The 15609-nt window shown below is 43.7% G+C and overlaps 1 protein-coding gene across 2 annotated transcripts; it reads right to left on the bottom strand.

The window, feature by feature from the left end:
• Positions 1–8080: 8080 nt before the first annotated feature.
• Positions 8081–14485, bottom strand: DNAJB9 (DnaJ heat shock protein family (Hsp40) member B9). Of its 2 annotated transcripts, none has more exons than XM_083182726.1 (3): positions 14339–14485; positions 11117–11343; positions 8081–9568 (listed from the first exon to the last, which is right to left on the bottom strand). In XM_083182726.1, the coding sequence occupies exons 2-3, from the start codon at positions 11331–11333 to the stop codon at positions 9120–9122; spliced, it is 666 nt and encodes a 221-aa protein (XP_083038852.1). In that variant the 5' UTR covers positions 11334–11343; positions 14339–14485; the 3' UTR covers positions 8081–9119. The 2 variants fall into 2 exon arrangements, with proteins under 2 accessions (XP_083038852.1, XP_083038853.1); XM_083182727.1 differs by lacking the exon at positions 14339–14485 and adding an exon at positions 12998–13273.
• Positions 14486–15609: the final 1124 nt, after the last annotated feature.

The raw sequence follows: 15609 nt of genomic DNA, 5'->3' as shown, positions 1-15609 counted from the left end.
CCCACATATTTCCTCCAAATGTGATGGTAATGTGATGCAGTAACCGGCTTCCTGGCTTTCGTCATCGTGGAAATGACGGATGCATTAAAACATTTCTCGGTTAGGATCTGCCGCTCAACCTCCAGGCAGTTAGACAAAGCTGCTCTAAGGCCTGGAAGACGCACGAACCTTGCATGAGCAGGTCTCTTTGCAGTGGTAGATGCCACGGTTCATCCACTTGCATGTTCAGAAGATCGGAAAACCAAGTTCTTCTTGGCCAGTCTGGAGCCACTAGGATGGCCTCGACTCCGTCCCTCCTGATCTTTTTTAGAACCAGAGCCACTAACGGGAGTGGTGGAAAGATGTAGACAAGGTTGAATAACCATGGTACCGATAGAGCAGGGCTCGACAAATTTATTTAAAATCCAGGAGCCAAAATGAAAATTTAGGAGCCAGATAAACTAATAAGAGGGACAGTGAGCGGCGAAGGTGCACACACAATTTGCACGTGCAATAATGCCATTACAGGTTCTACCAAACACTGGACTGCCAATTACATATAATACCACACGCAGTCATGGTTGGTTATTACATATTATCCCACATAAGTGGAGCTTACCCTACATGCTCATTGCTATGGGGTTTGATCCTTGATGCCAGTGGTTGCATCAAGGGGTTGCTTCGGCAAGAAGCAAGGAAAGACCTGCATGCCGATGGGGGACTATTGGCAGTTGGTGGAGCCCCTGCATGAGAACTTGAAGAAGGTAGTCACTGGTCTGACAGGAGGGGGAGGCAGGGGTCAGGCACCGCGCTGCCGCTGCACAAAAGAGGGAGGAGTGGGTCAGGAACTGCGGGCGGCTGGTTTTATAGGAGGGGGAGGCTTTGAATGTCCACGCTGCCGCTCCTCTGACAGGAGGGGGAGGCGGGGGTCAGGTGCTGCGGGCGGCTGGTGTGACAGGAGGGCGACACTGTGCCCGGCCACGCTACCGCTGGTGTGAAAGGCGGGGGAGGTGGGGGTCGGGCACCGCGCTGCCACTGCGCTGAACAGGAGGAGTCGGGGATCAGGTGTAACTGAAGAGGGAGACTACCTGGCCATGCTGCCGCTGGTGTGACAGCAGGGGGAGGCGGGGGTCGAGCACCGCGCTGCCGCTGCGCTGAACGGGAGGGGAAGGCGGGGGTCAGACACTGCGGTCAGACCGGCTGGTATAACAGGAGGGGGGAGACGAGACAGGGGTCAGGCACTGGTCTGTGTGACAGGAGGAGGAGAGTCCTGGCAAAGTTTATTCTGTCATGAGCGCTGGCAGCAGCCTCTGGTGTCTTTGCTATCAGACACGTAAGCATCGGGTCCCCTTGGTGGGGGTTATCTCATATCAGCACTCCAGGAGAATTTGCAGCAGCCTCTGGTGCCCCTGTCATCGGACATGTGAGCAGCGGCCCCGTGGTTATACTGTTAGCTATAACATCCAGCGCCGCAGTAGCCACTAGCCAGCAGAGCCGCGCACAACTCACCCGGCTGCTGCTGTATCAGAGAGAGCACACACAGCCGGTCCGCAGCACGAATATTTGAAAAGTCAAGACGGCTCCCGAGCCAATCAGAAACTACCACTGTAGCTCCATGCTCAAGTTTTAAATAGCCGCACTGCAGACCTGCTCTGATACAGCAGCAGCGGGGTGAGTTGTGCACCGCTCTGCTGGCTGCTGCTGCGCTGGATGTTATAGCTAACAGTATATAATCCTCCATGGGGCCCGCTATTGTCATTAATTCAAGTCCCTCTGCCCTGAAAGTACTGCTTCCTGGCAAAATCTGGTCGCCAGGAAGCAAAATCTGGTCGCCATGGCGACCTGGCGACCGGGTTTTGTCGAGCCCTGCGATAGAGCATCCACAGCCTCCGTCTGAGGATCTCTTGTTCTCAAGTAGTACTTGCCCACCTTCCAGTTGTGCCTGGATGCCATCAGGTCTACCTGTGGGGTCCCCCACCGAGACACCAGAGCATCGAACACCTGGTGTTTTAGACTCCATTCCCCGGGGTGAAGATTGTGGTGACTGAGGAAGTTAGCCTCCCAGTTGTCCACCCCGGGTATAAAAATGGCCGACAGGACCTGAACATGCCCTTCTGCCCAGGACAAAATCTTTGTCGCCTCTCGCATACATGACCTGCTCTTGGTACCTCCCTGTCAGTTCAGGAACACCACTGTCATAGCATTGTCCAATTGTATATGAATTGCATGACCGACCAGGAGAAGGGCTGCTTCCAGTAGTGCGTAATACACTGCTCACAACTCCATGTTGTTGATATGGAGTTAAGTTTCCCAGAAGGTCCACCTTCCTTGGAAGGACCGTCCTTTTGTCACAGGCCCCCACCCCAGGAGACTGGCATCCATGGTTACCAGAATCCAGTCCTGGATACCAATTCTCCGGCCTGCCAGCAGGTTGGGAGTGTGAAGCCAACATTGGAGCGATAGTCTGGTCTGGGACGATAGCACAATCTTCCGACGTATCTGAAGATGAGAGCCGGACCATTTGCTCAGAAGGTCAAGTTGAAATACCCTGGTATGAAAACTCCCGCATTGGAGTGCCTCAAAGGAGGCCGCCATTTTCCCAAGCAAACTGATGCACTGATACACCGAGACTTGGCGTTGTGCCAGTAGGTCCACAAAAAGCAGCTGAATGGCAGAAATCTTGTCCCTTGGAAGGAACACTTTCATTTGAACGGTGTCCAACACCATTCCCAGAAAGAGAAGTCTGTGGGATGGAATCAGGGAGGACTTCAGTAAACAACTGTGGTCCGAGCTTTCACTAGCAGATCCCTTTCATCACCTTGAGGGGCAGATGATAGCCCGAAAGGCAGTGCTCGGAACTGGTAATGGTCGTCCTTCAATGTAAACCTCAGGAATACCTGATGGGGTGCCCAAATTGGAATGTGAAGGTAGGCGTCCTTCCCATCCAAGGATGCCAAGAACTCCCCTTCCTCCAGAGCCACAATCACAGTCCGCAAGGACTCCATCGTGAATTTCTTTACCTCCAAGAATAGGTTGAGGGATTTCAAATTCAGGATTGGACGGACCGAACAGTCAGGCTTTGTGACACAAATAAATTTGAGTAATAACCCCGCCCCCTTTCCAGGGGAGGGACCGGGATTATTACCTTTGACTGCACCAATTTTTGGATTGCTTGTTGCAACACAAGCTGATCCACTGGTGACACGGGAAGACCCGACTTGAAGAACCTGTGAGGTGATTGCTTTGCAAACTCCAGCCAGAAGCCATGTGAAATAAGACCCCGCAACCATGAGATTAGACATGAGGACTCCCACACATGGCTGAAGAATGCCAGCCGTGCACCTACCTCGACTGGAGCTAGTGGTGGTGACACGTAGTCATGCGGCAGGCTTACCTGCAGCTATACCGGACGGGATTCCTGAATTTACCACGTGAGCCTCTATTTGCATTGGAACCACCTCTGGCCTTTGGGCGGAACTTGTTAGTCCGAAAGGACTGCTGATTGCAGCCAGAAAATGGACGCTTATGCGCCGGTGGGGCTGTGGGAATAAATGTAGACTTCCCTTAGAGAATGTAGACTTAGCCTTAGAGATTAAATCATCTAAATCTCTACCTAACAACCTTTCCCCAGTAAAGGGAAGGTTTTCTACACGGTGCTTGGAGTCAGTGTCAGCAACCCTCTGACATAACCAGAGGGACCTCTGTCCCAATACTGCCATAGCAGAGTTACGGGCGTTGATCGCGCCCAACTCCTTTTGCACCTCACACAGTTCCTTTGCTGTGTCTTGAATGTGGTGCAGTTTTTCAGACACCTGTGCAACGGTCATATCACCCAATAAGCCCTCCTGAATTTGGGAGGCCCACGTGAATATGGACTTCACCATATAACAACTTGCTTACACTGGACATTGACATGCCCCACTAGCAGTAAAAATGGATTGAAGGGTGTTCTCAAATTTTATGTCTGTTGCATCTTTAAAAATATAGGTCCCCGGTACCGGGAGCACCACCTTCTTAGATAACCGAGACACTGATGAAACCACCACTGGTGGCTCTTCCCACACTTTCCTCCCTGCTGGGTCAAATGGAAAGGTGGATTTAAATCTCTTAGAGACTTTAAACCACATCTCTGGGTTTTTCCATGCTACCTTGAAGGCTTCCTCTAATTCAGTCTGCGCTGGAAAAACAACCTGCTGCTTTTTCTGAGTAGCAAAGAAGGAATCACCTTCAGTAGACTCAGCTAAGGGAATGTCTAAAACCTCCCTGATTGCCATAATTAATGGCTCTGTTCCTTGGAGCAATGAATGAATTACTTTCATTCTCCTCATCCTCTTCTGCAGATTCTGGAGTTTGGGACGATGCATCTCACTTGCGAGACTGCCCACGAATAGGAGTTAATACGTCAACTCTGGCAGCCAAGACAGAAAGATCCTGTTGCACTCTCTGGGTCTGTGCAGTATTATCAGCTAACTGTGCAGACATATATTCTAGCATAGCTTTTATGCCACTAGCCCATGAAGGCTCCTGCGAGCTTTCCTGGGTGCTGCCTTGCTGCACCCTAAGCTGTGGGGACACCCCATTGATTTGGGTTGACAAGTAACTTGTGAAGAGGAAGCAGGTATACATTTTTCACTGCATACCATGCAAGATAATTTTCTCAAAATTTTAAGATAACAAGCTTCCCACACACACACACACACAATCACAGTGTATATATATGACATTGTGAATAAGAGACAGATAGGGTACAGAGACAACTGAGGGGACCAGGATACCCTTAACCTTAGCTCTCTATTGTAAGAGCTGGTAATCACAGTACGTGCAACACAGTACTATATGTTTTACAGGCAAAGTGTACCAGGGTACACAAAGCGCTGAAAACCTGTCACTGCTGCAGATTCCCTCCACTCTCACACTGCTGAGGAGTGTCTGAAGCAGATATAATGGTGTTTCCAGCAGCCAGGGAAGAAGCAGGAAGCAGGTTTGGCGCCTTTCACAGCTCTAGTCCCACTCTGGGTAAGCTCCGCCCAGCATATTGGCGCTGGAGCTTACCAATGTTTTTATACTGAGACATGCATAAAAGCCTTATTATAATGGTAAAAAACTGCCCTGGCAGGTACAGCGGCAGTACTAGTCCCAGTCTGGGCAGGAGGCTGTGCGGACCATGTGCAGGGACCCCGCCACTGCCGTTGCCGCAAACCAACATGCACTCACTCCTAACTCCACGGAGGGGGACCACATGGTTTTACTCACCACTGACGTCTTCAGACTGGACTAGGGGTATGCGGCATGCCGGGGGTGTGCGCGCTGCAGCACAATGCCTGCTGTAACATCACCCACTCAGGACAGTGGTCCTGTGGCAGGGACAGCTTGGTACCATGAATGGCCTGCAGCTGTACCCTTCCCCTAGTCTCCCACGACACAGCAATCCCAAAGTCCAAAACAGCAATCCCAAAATAATAAAGTAAACTGATGACTCTCTGAAGCTCTTCCTGTAGTGTGCTTCTCATGAGGCACACTTTCTTAAACTGGCTGGTGGGAGGGGGAAGCAGAGGGGAGGAGCCAGTACACCCAGTGTAAAGTTTTGGATGTGCCTGTCTCCGGCTACCCTCTTTTCCCCATCGTCTTGAATGATTCCCTGTATCCCATATGGATGTAAGAGAAATTAGTCTTTATAAAAAACAAAAAGCTTTCAATTTGAAGTCAATGTTCAAACCCATTGGGTATAACTTTTGTAATTCAAAGATCTACTTTGACTAGGTTTGTTTTAGTTGCTTTATAAAAAGTCTCCTACCTCTCCAGTTTGGGCTCTCTTTCTTGATCCCATGCATTGTAGACCCTTTGGATTTTTTTCATGTGCTAATAGGAAGTGGTTTGAGAGACTATAGCTATGTACACACACTAAAAATCTTAGCGTGTGTACACAGCTTATGGGTCGTTAGAACACCTATACAACATCAGAATAGGTCTGAGAGAAGGGTCTTCAAATTCAGAGCTATACACATTAAAATAGGATTACTGATGACTACTTACAAAAACAATATTTTTATGTACAAGTAAATTCTACCAACTGCTTTGGGGCTCTTTTACATTTGGATGCAAGTCATTTTTAGGACATAGCCTACCAGATGTAGCAACATACGTCCATGATTATATACATTACTGGCTCAGTTCCTGAAATGCTTTTTCAAAAGTAGGCAAGTAGTGGGTAGCATTTATTCTAGCATGCCACATCTTTCAAAACCTATGCAGGGTATCACTCTGCTGTGGTGCTCTAGCACAGTGTGATAAAGCTGGCATTTAGACCCAGCGAAACACATTTGAGCCCCCCAAGACCCTGTTTTCTGTATTGGACCACCACCTGCTTATTTATCTGATCTTTCATCACACCATCAGGTTCCCACCTTCACCTTTTTGGATGCTTATGCCACACCATCGTGACTTTCAATCGCAGCACTAATTGAGGTGTAACATTGGTCCTGAGAGTTGTTGGAGCAGGACCAATCCCTCCAGCGACACCCAGAAAGCCACATACCTTTGGACTGCATTCCATCTGATTCTTCATTGGATCAGAGCAGGTTATATATCACCAGTCCCTACACCACCCTTGTTCCCTCCATCTTGCACATTTTTTGTTTTCATTGTGTAATAAATGAAAATGTTACTTTTTATGAAACAGGTGGCTTGTTTTCATTGTTAGCGCTTCTTAAACCTCCTTTTTTCCTCTAGCACAGTGTGGTCTGTATTTCAGCACTGATGTCCAAACTAGACCTGTGCTAGAAGTACCACATCAGAGAGCAAAACCCCAGGCAGGGAAGAGGAACTTCAAAGGTTTTAAAGAGAGGCAGGGTCCTAGTAAGAACACTATATAATTATCCTGTTGGGATAAAGATGAAGTAGGAGAATAGCAAATTATTATCAATCAAATGATAACTGCTATGTATTTTACGGTTATGCTAAAAAAAAAAAGTTTGTTATCGCTAGAAGTTGGTAGTTCTCAACAGCGCATAGTTTGCCCCTGAGCAGGAAGGAATAATTATTTGGTAGGTATTCTAAGCTAATTTTCCCAACATCACTTTCAAGGGTCAGCACAATGGACTTTTTGAGATTCAAAGATTAAAGCTGTGTACACACGGGAGGGGGGGGGGGGGGGGGCAATATATTGCTTAGTTACTCCTTTTCATCAGCGACAACAGATGGTCGCTGATGAAAAGAAACCGCTGCCGGAAGTGTTTTAAATCCTGCACTTAAAGAACAGAGTGTAACACATTGTTACTGAACTTACTGGAGCATTCAGTAAAGAGTTTGTTGGACATACAGTAAGACACACAGGTGCACTATTCTATTGAAGGCAAACAAAAAGGGATTTACCCAGATTTTTGTTTTCCCCCCAAGTTTCTTTGCTTGATCACATCAAGCACAGAGCATCCTCTCCCAAAAAAAACATGAAAATGGGTCATTTATCAGGGATTTTTTCTCCCCCCAAAGTCAGTCACATTGCATTAGGACAAGCTCGTACTCTTTTACTAAGCTAAAGTATATTAATAAACCACTCTAAGACACCATGACATAATTTTAACTAGATCGGAGCATCTTCACAGTTTGTCATTTTCACCAAAAAAATAAAAATAAAAAAATATGACACTTCAGGCCTCTTGCCAGAACAGAAGATGTTGACTCAGATCAAAAAGCTTTTGCATGTTTCTTATTCAGGTCAAGTCACAACTTTCCCACACTAGCCAATTTTAAATTTCTCAATTTCAGTTTTTTCACTCCGCCCTACTGCACAGGCATTGTGGTTGTTTTCAGGCGCTGCAAGTAGAAATGTTGCTAGAATTTGAAGAGTACGGATCAAATAGGTAACCAAGCATTGGGTCGACATGGGGTTTCCAGTTTTTTTTACCCGAATGTCAACATGGACACAGGTTAAAGAGCACCGCTGCGCTCTCATTAAAACTCATCTGCAAAAAAAGTGCAATTCATATTACATTGTACACTCAGCCATTATACACTCAGCCATTAGTTATTTTCTAATCAGCCTCTATTCTTTACGCGATTCATTAGAATGGCGGGCTAGTTGACAAATAACCAAAGCACACACTTGAAGTTAATGTATCATTTATTTTCACTTCACACGAGGTAAAACAGGTGGCATTTGTTACTATCCATAAGATAGTCATATGGAGTATGCCAGGAAAAGTGCAGTAATATTACACAAAAATAAAACATCTGATCACAAAAGCACCATCAGGCACTATAAAAATATTGCACATCGCAAGAGTTCCACAGCTGTAGCTGGCTAGGCCAATAGCATATTGCTTGAATTACTATGGAAGTCAATGTAACCCTTTAAACATTGTAGGGAATTTTAGGTTTTAGTGAAGCATGTTCTCTGAAAAGTCCAGGTGATATTGTAGAAGCAAGCCATAAACTGGAAGACTATTACATGGACATGGCAACCTTAAAGCCTGAAAAAGAAGGTTTTAGGAGTTGCAAATGACTGGCATTTTCTACACCTTAGGAAAATAAAGCAATATGGGAGGAAGCATTTAGTCAAATAAGGAAACAAAAAATCCTCAATCTCTAGAACTGGAGCATATAACAACAACCTCTAATCCTCAGAAGAGTTTTGAAAACTCAAAAAGTGCAAGTCAAAGTGAGCCACTAAATGTAGCTTTCTCCTGTCTACTGAGAAATACTTTCTAGTTCTGTTAACTTTAAATAGGAAAAAGTGCTTAACTTGAAAAAAAAAAAAAAAAAAAGGGAACACAGAATGTACCCTATGACATTTTGCATGATCTGGCTTTACATTCAAAATAAAACCATTCGTAGCACAAGCTATACAATGTATAACATGCCTAAAAGGGAAGCTACTGGAACTTATGCATAAACATAAAAGTGAATTGTTATTCTAAAACTTGCAGGAAAATAATGTACATCTGGTAAGGGTTATATTACACAAGGTTATCAAAACACTAAAATAAGTTATTAGTATGGCAATGTAATTATATAGCACCCCCCACTATTATGTTACATGACATTATTAGTGCACAAGTCATTTTCCTGCCATTTGTTCGGCTTTATTATACTTCTATAATCTAAAATAAAGCTTTTCCGGGTACAGTTTATAGGTATTCCACTCACTGGCCTGAGCAATCTGTATATGTAGTAACCATATTTCCTCTTCGTTGAGTGACAGTCCTACAGTGCTTGCTGGATCCATGGAATCTGTTTTCCGGCCTTATATTGTGCCTCTGTGCATTATCAAAACTACCAAATGTAAACATTTTTTCCATGTCTTCAAACATGTCATTAAATAAACTTCCGCCAAATGCAAAGTCATCAAAGTGGCGTCTGTGCCTACTTGAAGGATCCTGGTGGCCCCTAAAATGGTGGTTCTCAAAGTTCCTCTTTGAACGAGTGTTTTGGTTCTCTCCAAAAAAGTCAAAATCTTTAAACAGATCATCAAAGTTGAAATTAAAAGAATGGTGGAAGTTCTCATTGCTTCCTCTTCCACTGTTTGTGAAAGCATCATGGCCAAATTGATCATATTCTTTTCGTTTATTTTCATCTGAAAGAGTCTCATATGCTGAAATAGATACAACAGGGAAAGTGAGCATATTATAGAATTTGAAGCCACTACACAGAAGATAGGCCTTTCCTAATATGCCATCCCTACCATTGCACCAATTTGATTATTCTGGGCCTGATTTAGTATGGGTTTCACATATAATTAGCTGCTTGCAGAATGGTAGCATATGCAATCTATACTAATGCAGGAGGAGGTGCATACTACCTCCAGCCTGCATTTGCGATTGCTGAAACAGTGATGCAATAGCAGTTCAAGTGCAGCATTGCAACCAACAGTCACAATGCTCAGTCGCAGAGGTGACTGCATTACAAGACCGTGCTCAGACTGCCTGACACATGCTGGCTTGTGAGGCCTAGGAAACTGCTCCTTACTAAGACCTTGGCCACGCCCCTCCTGGAAACGCTGGTCACCACAGTCCCTCCTTCTAAAAGGCCTCTAGACACATTTACAAACCTACATTATGATCACAGGACCTGCCCAGCACACATGGAATTTCCAGACAATTGGGAAACCGAGCTGCAGGTTGAACAAGTAATCCATAATGAATCAGGCCCCCTACTGTAGGTCACATTTCAGTAAAAGCTTCAAATACAGTGGACAGAATCAAAAAGCAAATAGTAAACCAGTAAGATTAGCACAGATGTGGCCACACAGATTCCAGAATTCTGACACCGATGGAGGAAGGAGGGAGGAAAGAGGAGGATGAGGAGGATGAGGAGGAGGGCGGCATTGTACCATGGGCCAAAAAACTGTAAAGGTGTGCTTATTTAATTGTAGATTGGACACTGACAAATACATTTGAGAAAGCCAAAATTGTGTATGAGGGTAGTTGATAGAACTAGCTAATACCCCTTTCACATCGCACTTTTAAAACAGTAAATTGCCGTTTTTTTCCCTTTTTAAAACGTTTAAGCCTGCACTGTGAATGCACCACAGCCGATTTACCGTTTAAAGTTAACTGGCATTTCGAACCGTGTAAAAAGCAGAGTCCTACACGGTTCCTTGCCGTTTTTTGTGCAATGTGAATGTGTACAATGCTATGCATTCACAGTGCAGGCTTAAACGTTTTAAAAAGGGAAAAAAAAACGGCAATTTACCGTTTTAAAAGTGCGATGTGAAAGGGGTATAAACCGGTATTTAAAACGGTAATCTGCGGCAATGTTAAGGTTCTGACCCGTTTTAATTACCGTTTTAAATACCGGTTTTTAAAACGTGTCGGCGATGTGAAAGTGGTATAAATGTTTCCTATAAATGGTTTGAAAACAGACTGCTGAAGGCAATTTCGGCTTTCTTTGTTCCTTGGGGTGATGTTACACTTGAGTGCTTATTTAAGAATACTTTTCTTATTGCAGTTTTACATATATAGGCAACTGCAGTCTAGGAAACATAAATGACCCCAGCATTGATAACTGGACAAAATATTGTACACTAAAAACAAGTTAGCAAAATTAACTTAAAATTTAATATTGTATGATATGGGTATTACAAAACCAAAGAAAAGTTTCAAAAAAACAAAACACTAATTACATGATTAGATTTCCTTACCTTCAGCTATTTCTCGAAACTTTGCTTCTGCATCAGGACTTTTATTTTTATCAGGGTGATATTTCATTGCAAGTTTGTGAAATGCTTTTTTTATCTGTCGGTCAGAAGCATCCCTCGGAACTCCCAAAATGTCATAATAACTCTTTTTCGCCAATATAATCTCAGTTATCAATAATATACAAACAGCAAATGTGAGCACAGACTGAGCTGAAGCCATCTCTGGGATTCTGCAAAACAAAAGCAATAACTCATTAGAGTGTGCAAGATATGTTGCATCAGAAAACTACCTGTAGCCTCCAGGAACAACAAAGTCAGATCTAATCATGTGCGGAGAAGACTTGCAGAAATTTGCAGAATTGTTGTAGCTGTTTCTATTACACTGGGGAAGTGGGTACCAACAAAAGCTGTATGGCTTGCATGTTAACCCTTTGAGAGCCAAAATCTGAGAGACAGGCACACAATATCCAATTAAAAAAAAGCCAGTTTTGCTCATTTTTGTTACATAAATTCAAATCAAAACTGTAATAAGATTATATTTCCGACATAACGTAAACATTGCAGGTCATTATGATGAATAAAAATGTTTGATTGCCAATTTTCACACCAATTTTGACAAATTCACATAACACTCAAAGGGTTAAACACTCACAATATGTGGTTTCGGTGGCTTTTTGTAACCTTTTGAAGAAAACATGCTTATTTTATACCACAGATGCACAAAATAATGAAGGGAAATTAAACCATAATGTACATGTACAAAGAAAAGTACATGTGCATGGTCTCGTTTTCAGAAATGCTTGCACATTAAAGATTTCGTACTTATATGATAGTTGGGCGCCCACTAAGCTATTGGCTTAGTTTTACACGTCCGCTCGCCACACTATATAAAATCAACTCCATGCCGACATGGATAGTGGGGGGTATGAGCGTACTTACTATAGTGGGCACATAAGTACCAAAGATTTAAAGCCGTTTGTCCATCAAAACACAATAATGTTTTTTAGAAAGGCACCGTAAAAAGTACATTGCACAAAACACATTTGTAAGAAGCTCCCGAGGGGGAATCTGACACCGCGCATACGCACAGTGGGTGGTATCCAGGTACTCACGATTATAATCTGTAACAGATTTAGTGGTGGCTATACTATTTGTGATTTAGATTCACCTTTCTCAAACAGACTAACCAAAATCCCCAATAAGTACAAGCTTTTCTGGGCTGTAGTTGCCCAAACACACTGAACCTGTGTGTTTCCACACAAAAACGTTTCATGCCCTACCATCGAAAAGGGCATGGAGGGAGAATAAAAGTGTGCTGAGCGTAGCGAGGCATTGTGCCTGAACCATGGCGAGTGCAGCTGTGCTGTTACAGTGCCCATGTCGACATTCGGGTAAAAAACCCATGTCGACCTAACAGCTTGTCTATCCTATGATCCATACCCGCTAAGTACATAGAGATGAAAAAAATAGTCTCAATTCATAAGAATGCCGACTGATGAGTAGCGCAGTTTAGGATCTGCAGGAGATTTCTGTGAAATTGTCTGTGCTACGCCATTAGAACAAACTATGAAATTACAAATTACTTCAGTTTTTACATAATAAAAAAAAAAATTCACACATGACCCCTTAATTCTAAAAACATGTAGAAAAAAAAAGGGACAAGCAAACATGCTCATTTCATCAGTGATTTGAAGAGTATGTTTGTACTGTATAATTCATACTTCAGAACACACACACTGTATGCATGAACAATTATAATGGCATTTAATTAAGAACTATGAGGGGGAGGGGTTATCCCTTTAATTAGCATTGATAAAGCAGAAATAGCACAATGAATCATCTTGTAATTTTAGCATCAACAGATCTGATTGCTCAACTGCATACCTGAAGTGTCTGTAAAGAGTTCAACTGCTCTTGGGTGTTTGCCTCCAGTATAATGGATCAACCAGAATCCTATACAAGATCATATGCCATATTTATATTGTACAGAAACACTGAAAGTATTGCTAGGGGCTATAGATTGGGAAGCGTAAAATCCTAAACCTTACTGCTCACATTTTACATTGGTTATGGTTTAATTAATGTTAAGCTTAACTTCCAAATGAGACCTCTGCTAGGTCAGTGCCTGCAGCACTGAATATCCTACCAAAGGGCTGTTGCCATGACCATTTGACACCATTGATTTTCAGGAGAAAAAAATAAGCTAGGACATTTATAAAGAACTGAGGATTAAGGTCAACTTATCAGTAATGCCAGACCTACAAAAATCCAAGGAACAGAGAGAAGGATAAATAAATGGGGATAGATTGTCAATGAACATAGCTGACTGCACTTTTAGCCTTAAAATAACTTAGTGGTACAGGTTTTAATGTAAATGGTTCGTATTTTACATTTTATTTGATCCAATATTAGAGGAAAATAGAAAACATTATAGCTATCCTGGAAACACTCATATAATCATTGCAACCCAATCAAGTTCAATATTCACTAGATGTATGGAAAGCTGAACATGCGGGAACCTGGACGCACACGATCTACGTCTCTTCTGCACGGATCACTAGCTCCCACTCACTATTACAGGACTTTCATCGGGCTGCTCCCATCCTATGGAATGCCCTTTCAAGCACAATAAGACTCTCCGCTAGCCTCCAAACTTTCAAGTGTTCCCTGAAAAAAAAAAAACCTCACCTCTTCAGGCAAGCCTATCATATATAAGTTCTACACGGATAACCCTCTGATGCACTTATGTATTATATAGCTTCCCTTCTGGACTTGTAACTTGGCGGGACTGCTGTGCTATTACTGGTGCTCTGCACCAATAGTTACAGCCCCATGAGGTGTCATTTAGCAGACCAGTAATGTGTGCTACTCACTTCTGCAGTACACACCAAAAAAGTGCAAATACCAAACAATTATACACAGGTAGCTTCCTAATGCTTTGCCAAAGTTATGTACAACACAAACATTAATACAGCAGTAACAGTAAGCAATGATAGTGTGCAAGCACAGGCACAGCAACTGGCACACTACCTTGGTTGGCTGAGGTCGGGTATGGGTCAACCACTGAAGCTGTTAACACCTATATAACTGACTGACACCTCTTTATCTCCGTACTGACCTACCAACCCCTTACCTGTATAGAGATAGATACACACACACACGAGGAGACATGCTATGGAGCAACAGCCACTCCGAGCACACTCTCACCCGGGACACATCACTTACCCTCTTCCCGCTGAACAGCAGCAGTCACCCGCCCGCAGCTAGGACTTTTCAGAGCTGACACCACACGGCCTCGCCTCCTCCGCAAGCCGCTTAGCAACACGTCCCGCTACGCTATTGGTCAGCACCGGGTAGGGATGGGTAATCATATGATGTTTCATCGGTAACATCGGATTTATGGTTCCAATGTTCGATGTTTAACCCTGCGATGTTGAGGATCCAATGTTTCATCACCATCGCTAGATTTCTCCCCCGATGTTTTTCTCAATCTTCCAATGTTTTTTCTTTTGTGTGTCAATGTGTGCTGCTTTCAATGCTTTGCAGCCAGCTCACTCTCTCCTTGATTTATATTCATTAAAAACTTAAGAGACTGATAAAAAAAAAAAACATGAACAAACATGACAGTATCACTGCTGGCTGGGCTTTCATATGTGTGTGTGGCTGTGTGCTGCTGCTGTGAGTGGTAGCTGACAGTGAAAGTCTGGCCAGCCATTCAGCAGCAGCACACAAGACAGCCCCACCCCTGCCTCACTGCAACTGGTGCTGTTAGTGAGTCACTGTCGCTGTCTGCTGTGGTGTTTCTAGCACAGGTCTGGTTTGCATATCAGTGCTGATATACAGACCACACTGTGCTTGAAGCACTACAGCAGACAGCGACACTCCAGGCAGGGAAGAGGAACTGCATGGGTTTTCAAAGATAGTGGGTGCTAGAATGAACAGTATAATACGATAGTCACTAGTAGTGACATTGTGGTGAACTCCCTTCATATTTATTTATTTATTAATAGTTTCCTATATAGCGCAGTATATTCACTTGCGCTTTACAATAGGAGACAGTGATACAACAAACAGGGTATTTACAGTCAGTCAAAGATGTGAGTGCCCTGCTCGCAAGCTTACAATCTATCAATTGATTTATTATTATGCAGCAAGCATATCACAGCACCTTACAAAGGGCCTGATTCAGTTGTGGATGCAGACATTTGCACAGTTTATTTCTTTGAAATGCAATGTCAGTCACACTGCACATGTGCAGCGATTTATTAGTAACAGCGGACGCAGATACTGAGTGACAGGTACAGTAGTTTCTATTTGAGGGAGGGGATGGGGGCTGGTTTGTCAAATGCAGACGTGTTTCAAACCTTAATTAGCAGTTGCACTGGCTCCAGCGTCTTTGTTCTGATGGTTATTCTAAGCAACAATGTAGTATGTTCTATGTTGCACTCTGTGTACAGTTTTTTGTTATTTTCTATGATCAACATAAGTTATTAGCC

Source organism: Crinia signifera, chromosome 4, assembly GCF_055691185.1.
Source record: "Crinia signifera chromosome 4, ASM5569118v1, whole genome shotgun sequence".
In the NCBI taxonomy this organism is placed as follows: Eukaryota; Metazoa; Chordata; class Amphibia; order Anura; family Myobatrachidae; genus Crinia; species Crinia signifera.
This window is presented reverse-complemented; position numbering and strand designations above follow the sequence as displayed.